Source organism: Vidua chalybeata, chromosome 19 (genome assembly GCF_026979565.1).
Source record: "Vidua chalybeata isolate OUT-0048 chromosome 19, bVidCha1 merged haplotype, whole genome shotgun sequence".
Classification (NCBI taxonomy): Eukaryota; Metazoa; Chordata; class Aves; order Passeriformes; family Viduidae; genus Vidua; species Vidua chalybeata.
The window spans coordinates 1,096,431-1,106,523 of NC_071548.1; the positions used below are offsets into that span (position 1 = coordinate 1,096,431).

A 10,093-nucleotide genomic window follows, 5' to 3' on the forward strand; every position below is an offset into this window, starting at 1 on the left:
GTGTTCCCACTGGATCCCTGGATCCCAGACCCCCCAGATCCCTGGATCCCGGAGCCCCCAGATCCCTGGATCCCGGAGCCCCCAGATCCCTGGATCCCAGACCCCGCAGATCCCTGGATCCCAGACCCCCCAGATCCCTGGATCCCAGATCCCCCAGATCCCTGGATCCCAGACCCCCCAGATCCCTGGATCCCGGAGCCCCCGGCCCCGCCGCCCTCACCGAGCGCTTGTCGGCGTCCAGGCCCTGCTGGCCCTGCAGACAGGCTGTCAGCTTCTTGTGGGTGCTGTGGGACACCTGCTTCACCAGCTCCAGCCGCTTCTCCACCTGCAGAGCAACGGAGCCGTCACCGGGATCCCATCACCGGGGATCCCATCACCGGGGATCCCATCACCGGGGATCCCATCACCCCAGGATCCCATCACCGGGGATCCCATCACCCCAGGATCCCATCACCGGGGATCCCATCACCCATCACCCCAGGATCCCATCACCCCAGGATCCCATCACCGGGGATCCCATCACCCCAGGATCCCATCACTGGGGATCCCATCACCCCAGGATCCCATCACCCCAGGATCCCATCACTGGGGATCCCATCACCCATCACCCCAGGATCCCATCACCAGGGATCACTATCCCCCTGGGATTCCATCACCCAGAGATCCCATCATCCATCACCGGGGATCCCATCACCCATCACCCCAGGATCCCATCACTGGGGATCCCATCACCCCAGGATCCCATCACCCCAGGATCCCATCACTGGGGATCCCATCACCCCAGGATCCCATCACCCCAGGATCCCATCACCCCAGGATCCCATCACCAGGGATCACTATCCCCCTGGGATTCCATCACCCAGAGATCCCATCATCCATCACCGGGGATCCCATCACTGGGAATCCCATCACCCCAGGATCCCATCACCTGGGATCCCATCACCTGGGATCTTTGGGGTGCTGTGGCACCACCAGGGAGCTGCTGATGGGTGCAGCCCCCCCGGGAGGTGCCCAGGCACCCACGGACACCCCGGGATGGCTCCGGGGGAGCCTCACCTGCAGCAGATCTTCGCTCAACACCTCAGTCTTCTCGGCTCTGCAGGACAAGAGAGGAGAGGAACCATTGGTGAAGGGTTTGGGACACGCAGCAGCACCCCCTGCACACCACGGACCCCGGGATGTGCTTTTCCTTTGGGATGCAGGGGGGATTTAGGGATCTCTGCTCCCACAGCCATGCCTCATCTCCTAAGGAAGGAACTGATGGAGCATCTCCACGGCTCACTGCCAGGTAACTCACCAATCCAGGGCCTGCCTCCCACCTCTCCCTTGTTTTTCCCTTATTCCCAGGAAAACAGGGATTCAGATTCCCAGAAGGAAGCGGGCAGCGCTCGGAGAGAGGCGCTGTGGCTCCCTCCGCAGCCCAAGGACAGCGCGTCCGCACGGCTGGGCCTCCTCACACGGGGGCAGCCGCGGGATGTGAGGCGGCAGCTGCTGCCCGGGGCCTCGCCAGAGCCCTTCTGCTGCTCACTGGAGGCGGATTTACCGCTCCAGAGCCCGCGGCAGCCGCTGCCTTCCCGAGCGAGGAGCGCCGGGATGCAGGAGACGCAAACCCGCCGTCCTCAGCCCGTGGACCCGCAGCAACCAGAGCCCAGGGCCCCCACACCACAGCTGCTCAGGCTCATTTAAACCAGCACATCCAGATCAGTTGTTCTTTTTCCCAGGGTTTTTTACAACTTCGGCGCATCCTTTCACTTGGAAAAACGAGCTCTGTCCATTTGAGCTGGGGCAGAGCTGTCGTTCAGCCAGCCGGTCCCTGAAGGTTCCTCAGGGGACAGCGAGAGCTTGGCGCTGTCATCCTGCAAACAACACCTTTGTTTCCTGAGCCTGGTCCCTTCCTGCCAGCCGAGCTGGATTCTCAGCCTGGAGACAGGGAGGGAAGTGTTGGAGCAGTGGAAATAAGGAGCAAACACAGAGAAAGGGACAGAGAGCGAGCGCGGCGCAGGAGAGGCTCGTGCACAAATCCATCTCACCCAAAGCCTTGCAGAAAGTGCAAATCACAGAATCCCTGAATGGTTCGGGTTGGAAGGGACCTCAAAGCCCATCTCATCCCACCCCTGCCATGGCAGGGACACCTCCCACTGTCCCAGGCTGCTCCCAGCCCTGTCCAGCCTGGCCTTGGGCACTGCCAGGGATCCAGGGGCATCCCCAGCTGCTCTGGGCACCCTGTGCCAGGGGCTCCCCAAACCAACTGCATTAAATCTGCATTGAGCATGGAAGATGTCCCAGTGCCTGATTTAAGGTGGTTTAAAAATAAATTTTAAAAATTAAATTTAACAAACCCTGTTTATTTTAATTTTCAAAATTAGTTATTGAAATGAACAGATTAGGTCCTCTCTAAGGAGCACTGCCCACCTGGGAGTAAGAGCTGAGCAGCTTCTCCTCCTCCTCTGGGAATCACCTTCACTCTCATTTAGACAGGATTGGAAGTGACACAGAATTAGCACAAACAGGGAAAAAAGCAGCAAATATCCACGGGCACAGCCACAACGTCCGTCCCTGGCTCAGGATATTTTTAGCATCCTGAAGGAGTGGGAGGTGGCAGGGAGTGAGGCACCGCTGGCACATCCCTGCTGCTCACTCCCAGGAATCACTTCCTCCCTTGAACAGAAGAAGGGATTTTTTTTCCTGTGTTTTCTCCTCTCCCAGCCAGGAGGTGGGTGGGATTTGCACATCCCGGCTCCCAGGGGCAGCTCTCTCTCCCAGCAGCCACATCCCAACCCGTGCTACGCTCTCAGGTGTGTTTGGGAAGCAAAAACAGCATTTCAAAGAGAATAACAAAAACCTGGCCTTGATGTGTTTTAAAGCACACCCTCAGTGTGAGAAACCCCCGTGGTTTCAGCGGAGAGCATCCCCCAGGGCCAGCCCTGCACAGCCCTGCTGCAGTGGGAGCCTGCCAGGGAGGAATTTGCCTTTAAAAGGGGGGCACGAGCAGGCTGCAGCCTTTAATGGGTTGGGATAAAAAAGGGGCTGCCCCAATCAATCCCACTTAAGGACGGGTGATGGTCCCTGTGCCTCCCAAGAGAGGGGGGGCAGGCACCCCCCAATTTCCCTGTCTGGTCCCTAATTCCCCAAAATTCATTCCATATGAGTTACACACATCCCGAGGGAACATCCCTTGGGGACACAGCCAGCATTCCCAGCTCCCAACGATTTTCCTCTTTCCTTCTGGCAAACAAAATCCTGCTGCTCCCCTCCCCCTCCAGATTTCCACCCGAGCCGTTTCCCCCAGCACAAACCCGGGCCCTGCTCTGGCAGCAGCCAGACCTGTCCCTGCAGGCAGCTGGGGAAAAGGGACAGTGACCATGGAGGGCTAAAGCCAGCGAGGGGGGCCACAGCCACGGCGTGCTGGGCTTTTGCCGCTGCACGAGTTCATTGCTGCCAGCAGAAATCAACACCGAAAACACGTGAGTTTCCAAAGCCTTGACCTGGGGAGGTGCAGCAGAGCCCGTGCTTCCCTGGAGCATCGCCTGGTGCCAGCCCCCTCTGCCTGGCTGGACCACCCACCACTGTCCCCGGCCAGCGTCCCCCTCTGGTGCCTCAGCCACCCACGGCAGGGAGCTGCCGGCCTTGGATTTGACCCTGAGCCTGCAAAACCCCGAGCACGGCAAGGATTTCATGGCAGTTAATCCCTGAATGGGAAAGCATCACGCTCGGTGTGGGGACAGCAGGAGCAGGGATGAAACATCTCTAGGGGGAGAGGCTGTCCATGGTGCCCCACAAAGCCCCTCGCCTCCATCCCCTGCCCAAAGACCCCTTTGGACCCTGCTCCAGCCACCCCTTGCTGCAGCCTGCCCATAAATATTTAATCACTATTTAATCACCAACGCTGATTCCCTGATTTCTCCTTGCTCTAGCCTAAAAATAGCTCCACTGCTGGAGAGGGAGGCACAAACACCCAGGCAAGGCCGGCCCGTGCCGGCAGCACTGATTCCCAGGGGTGGGTCTGTCCCACATCCCGCACGGACACAGCACAGGGCCCGCCTCCACCCCGGTCCTGCCGCATCTCCCTCTGCTGCCTGCCAGAAAATTCCAGGTGCTGGAGTCCCCAAAGCCCAGAGGGGAGGCTGGGGAGGGAGGTTCATCCACAGCCCCTGGGAAAAGCACTGGGCATCCTCTGCGTTTGTCAGAGGGAGGAGGAAGCCCCTCGGTGTCACCCACAGCCCTGGCAGCCCTGGGCTCTGCGATCCAGGCTGGATTCTGATCCAAGGCCGCGCTGTCCCCACCTTCTGCCGCCACCTGAGCTCTCGCGGCCACCGCCTCCCTGGGGACACAGATCCCGGCGGCTCAAACCCGGCACCCGCCGAGCCCCAGCGGAGCCGCGGATTTTTCCCGGTGCCTTTTTAGCAGGCAAGAAGCAAAACATCAAATATTGATATCTTCAAATCGCTGCTCAGCTCCCCCGGGAAACGGCTCCGACTGCAACATCCAGCCCGACGTGGGGACACGGCCCCGCCGGCGCCTCCTCCGGCGCGTCCCCGGCGCGTCCTGCCGCGGGTGACACGGAGCGACAGCCCGGGGCCCGTGTCCTGCCTCGGGTGACACGGAGCGACAGCCCGGGGCCCGTGTCCTGCCGCGGGTGACACGGTGGGACAGCCCGGGGCCCGTGTCCTGCCGCGGGTGACACGGTGGGACAGCCCGGGGCCCGTGTCCTGCCGCGGGTGACACGGTGGGACAGCCCGGGGCCCGTGTCCTGCCTCGGGTGACACGGTGGGACAGCCCGGGGCCCGTGTCCTGCCGCGGGTGACACGGTGGGACAGCCCGGGACCCGTGTCCTGCCCCAGGTGACACGGAGCGACAGCCCGGGGCCCGTGTCCTGCCCCGGGTGACACGGAGTGACAGCCCGGGGCCCGTGTCCTGCCTCGGGTGACACGGAGGGACAGCCCGGGGGGCGCTCAGGGCAGCGCTGCCCACCCAGCGGGGCCGGGGCCGGGCTGTGCCCGCGCAGCTGAGCCAGGCTGGAGCAGCAGCAGGAGCGGGCAGGGAGGGCTGGAGCAGCTTCCCTCCATCCCGCCCGCAGCTGGGGAAAGCGAGTGAAGCAAAGCAAAATGGGGGAGAGATTCTGCAAGGCAGAAAAGCCTCCTGTCCTCATCTCCTGCTGCCTTCCCGCGGCGAGCTCAGCGCTGGCATCCCTTTGGCACGGGATGCTCGGGGCCCTCTGCTCCCGGCGCTTCCCGGCTTCTGCTCCCCGGTGCCCGGGGCCGTGTCCCGGGCACGCTCCCATCCCGATTTAGCAGCCGTGGAGAAGCCCCTGCAGAGCGCAGAGCCCTGAGGCAGCGGGAGCAGGGACAGACCCCTCAGCCCGCTCCATGAATATTCCAGGTTGTCGGCGCCGTCTCTTTGCGAGGAGGATAAAAATATCCCCGGGCTGCCGGGATCCGCCGGCTCCAGAGCCGGAATCCCAGGGGGTTCTGCCGGCAGCAGTCACGGGCACCCCGAGGTGCAGATGGGGAGCCCAGCTATTCACAGGGTGCTGTTCCCTCCCGCAAACCCCACTGGGAAAATCCCAGGCCGTGCTTTTGTTTCCCTCTGCCCTTATTCCGTGCGAGCAGAAAATGTCCTTCTTTCTTGCCGGATATTCCTGCAGCACCAGGAATGAACCCTCGGTGTTTAAAGGCTTTGTCTGGAGCTGCGGCCGCCCTGGGGCTTGGAAAAGCATCTCCCTGCGAGCCACCGAGGTGACATCCAGCCCCAAAGGCCACCACTGCCCCCGCGATGGGGGACACAGCGTGGGATTGCTCGGAAAGGTCGAGGAGGAAAAATCCAACCCCTCCGAGCTTCCGCCGCCATTCCCAGCGAGCTCCGTCCCCTCTGTGCCCAGGGGGAGCCCAGCGTGTCACTCTGCAGGCGGCTGCTCTAATCCCCATGGGAAAAACCCCCCTGGAGCCGATCCTGGGAAACTCCCAGGGCTGTTCGAGTGACCGAGGTGACATCTGGTGCCACTGTCCTACTGCCTGGAGCCAGGGCGGGACCTCCCGAGGGACGGACAAACGCAAAGAAAGATAAAAGCACTTCACAGGAAACCGCCTCAGAATGTTCTACAGCCACTCATTGGCTTCTCTTCCCTTTTCCACCCTACTGAGGTAAATATTCCTGCCCCTCACGGACTGGCACGGGAATTCTTGCCAAGGTTGGGTACCAAGTGTGGGGCTGGGCTGGGCTGAGCATCCCCAGTTCTTTCTGTCATGTGAAATGACAAAAAAAAAACCCCAAAAGTAAATAAAATAAATAAATTCAAAACAAACAAACGAAATTAAATGAGACAAAATGAAACAAAATGAAACAAAATGAAACTAAAATAAAATAATAAAATAAAATAAAATAAAATACTAAAATACTAAAATAAAATAAAATAAAATACTAAAATAAAATAAAATAAAATAAAATAAAATAAAATAAAATAAAATAAAATAAAATAAATGTTTTGCTCAGGGCCCAGCAGAGGTTCTGATCTCCCCAGTGGGAACAGGATCTGATGGAGCTGGGAAGGTGTTGGTGATGGTACCCAGGACTCAGAGCTCCAGACTGGATTTGGAAAGGACACAGTCACTTCCTCACCTGACCCTGACCTTGATCCTACCCTGACCCCATAATTCCCTGGTTCTGATCCTTATCCTGAGCTGATCCTGGACTTAACCTTGACCTTTACCCTAAGCCTTACCTTAACCCTAACTACAACCCAGTCTTGATCCAGACCTCGGCCCTGGCCCTAACCCTGACCTTGACCCTGACCCCAGTCCTGCCCCAAGCCCTGAGTCTCCGGCTCACCTTGGCCCTGTCCCTCGGTCCCTCTGTGGCCTCCTCTCAGGGACAAAGGGCTGCTCCCAGCTGTCCCCTCTGGCTCCTGCTGACCCTTGGAGAGGAGTTTCTCCACAGCCCCCTCTCTCCTTCCCTTCTTTATGGAAACTGCACCACCTAAAGCAGGAAAAGACACCAGGGGCTGGGACACCTCTCTGCACACCCTGCAGGGCGACTGGGCAGATGTCCCTGCTGTCCCTGCTGTCCCTGCTGTCCCTGCTGTCCTGGAATGAAGCAATGTCCCCAGGAGACAACCCCCAGGTGAGCACAGCCTCAGCCTGGGACAGGATCCATCCTGGTGATCCCCATTCCCAGGCTCAGGGCGCTGGCACTGCAGGGGGACCCCGCTGGGGTTTGGTGACCCCTCAGAGCCCCAAGGGTTGTGGTGCTTGTCCCCCAGTGAGCCTCTGGCAGAAAGACAGAACAGCAGGGTTCTATTCTTATTCCTTATTTCCATTTATTATTCCTTATTCCCATTAATGATTCCTCAGTTCCATTGGTCATCCCTCATTTCTATGTATTATTCCACATTTCCATGTATTACTTCCCACTTCCTTTTATTTTTCCCTGTTTTCATCTATTATTCCTTAATCCTATCTATTATTCCTGATTCCCGGCTGTCTGGAGAGGCCTGCTCAGGACTCTGCAGTGGAAGAGGGATAAGCACGTTGGGGTGGGGACCAGCAGGGTCGGGATGGGCACAGGGATGCTCTGCAAGCTCCGGCCAAGCCCTGAGGAAGCTCCAGGTGCCCCATCCCAGGGAAGAGGGGCCGCATGCCCCGCCAGCCCTGGGTACCTCCAGAGCCTCCCAGCTGCCCAGCACATCCCCTAAGAGGATTAATAGGGGTTTATCCCAGCCCTGGCCCCATTCCCAGGGCTGCGGGAGGGCACAGTGGGATGCTCTGGTGGATGTGGGAGGGAGGATGCCCCGGCCCTGGCAGAGGCACCATTTTGTGGCCAGGGAAGGGAGCAGTGCCCGGCTCTCATCTGCCACGCGGGGGACCTGGGGACACCCCCGGGCAGCCCCCATTGCCAGAGGGTGGGAATGTGTCCAACCCCCTCGGAGGGGCTGGAGAGGGGGCCTGGCCTGGCACGAATGCCAGGGGAAAATCCCACCTTCTGTGCCCGGAACAGCCTCCCCCCGCTGCTCCCCACGGCAGGCACTGCCAGGCTCCCGGCGCTCCTGCACCACGTTCCCACAGCACGCTCCCAGTGCCACCTTCCCGTGCCACCTTCCCTGTGCCATGACCCCAGTACCACATTCCCTGTGCCACATTCCCTGTGCCACATTCCCTGCACCACGTTCCCACAGCACGCTCCCAGTGCCACCTTCCCGTGCCACCTTCCCTGTGCCATCTTCCTGTGCCACATCCTCAGTGCCACAATCCCAGTGCCACCTTCCCTGTGCCATGACCCCAGTACCACATTCCCTGTGCCACATCCTCAGTGCCACCTTCCCTGTGCCACCTTCCCTGTGCCACCCAGTGCCACAATCCCACAGCACGCTGGCACCACACACACCCCGTGCTCACACTCCACATTCCCACTGCACATTCCCACACCACTCCCGGGCCGCATTCCCGCACCGGACCCTGGAGCTGCTTGCCCACGCCCCCTGCCCACGCCCCCTGCCCACGCCCCCTGCCCTGCACTCCCTGCCCTGCACTCCCTGCCCTGCACTCCCGTACCTGCCCGCACTCCAGTACCTGCCCTGCACTCCCGTACCTGCCCGGTGCTCCCGTACCTGCCCACACTCCCGTACCTGCTCAGACTCCCGTACCTGCTCACACTCCCGTACCTGCCCTGCACTCCCGCACCTGCTCACACTCCCGTACCTGCTCACACTCCCGTACCTGCCCTGCACTCCCGCACCTGCTCACACTCCCGTACCTGCTCACACTCCCGCACCTGCCCTGCACTCCCGTACCTGCCCTGCACTCCCGTACCTGCTCACACTCCCGCACCTGCCCTGCACTCCCGTACCTGCCCTGCACTCCCGCACCTGCCCTGCACTTCCGCAGCCCCGGCAGGAGCCGCTGCCGTCCCGGCCCGTGCCCGCTCCAGGCCGTGGGGCAGCCCCCCCGGTGCCATGGGGGACACGGGGGGACACGGGCGGTGCCAGCAGGAGCCCTGGCGGTGCCGAGGGGATGCGGAGCTGCCGCTCCAGCTGTGCCAGTGCCCCAGTGCCGCGATGGGAAGGGAAAAGAAATAAATCCCCTTCCCGTCCCCCCCCCCCCCCGGCTGCAAAATCTCCAGGAATTACACAACAGGCACCATCAAACGCGGGCCTGGCCGTGCTCCGGCACACACGGCATTCCCGTGGGCATTCCCACAGGCATTCCCGTGGGCACGGCTCCGGATCCAGAGCCCCGGAGTGCCCCCGGCCCCACGGCCGGCAGCGCCGCCCTGGGGTGCTGGGGGGCAGGGCAGTGGGGCACCCCACAGCACCGGGGCTGGGCAGTGTCCCCGCAGCCCTGGGACCGAGGGGACGGGAGCACAGGGGGACAGGCAGGGAGCAGTGGGTAAAGGGGGCAGGGAGTGGGGCAGGGCAGGCGTAGGAGGACAGGCAGGGGTTAACTGGCAGGGAATGGGCAGGAAGGACGTAAGGGGTGGGCACGGGGGCAATGGGGCAGGCAGAGAAGGGAGTGGGGCACACAGAGGGGCAGGGAACAGCGACAGGGGTAGGGAGTGGGGCACGGTGAGGACAGAGGGTGTCAGGGCTCAGACAGGGAGCAGGGCAAGGGGCACACGGGGAGCAGGAAGGCTGTGGGGTAGGCAGGGAGCAGGCAGGGAGTGGGATTAGGGCCGGTGGGGCAAGCAGGGCTCGGGCAAGGAAGCAGGCACGGAGCAGGAGCAGTGGGGCAGGCAGCGTGGCAGAGGCACAGGTGCAGCATCAGGGCACTGGGGCAGGAAGGGAGGAGGGGCGGAGGGGTAGGCAGGGAGTGGGCAGAGGGTGGGATGAGGGCAGCGAGGCTGCCAGAGTGCAGGCAGGGGCAGGACACGGGTAGGGGGCAGAACCAGGGCAGTGGGGCAGGCAGGACACATGGGATCGGGGCGGTGGGGCCGGCAGGGAGCGTGCAGGGAGCTGGGAACGGGCAGGTGCGGGTGCGGCGGGGGCGGGCGGGAGCAGGCGGGGTGCGGGATGGGGGCTGTGGGCAGGGCTGGGCAGGGTCCGTCCCCATCCCATCCCATCCCATCCCATCCCATCCCATCCCATCCCATCCCATCCCATCCCATC

General features: G+C 61.6%; 1 protein-coding gene across 1 annotated transcript in view; it reads right to left on the bottom strand.

The window, feature by feature from the left end:
- ARHGAP44 (Rho GTPase activating protein 44) overlaps nucleotides 1–10,093 on the bottom strand; it is a 58,764-nt gene that overhangs the window by 14,224 nt on the left and 34,447 nt on the right. Inside the window, exons 2-3 of the mRNA XM_053960704.1 lie at nucleotides 1,057–1,157; nucleotides 221–325 (exon numbers count right to left, since the gene is read on the bottom strand). Of these exons, the coding sequence (XP_053816679.1) occupies nucleotides 221–325; nucleotides 1,057–1,157 (206 nt within the window). The remainder of the gene's footprint in view (nucleotides 1–220; nucleotides 326–1,056; nucleotides 1,158–10,093) is intronic.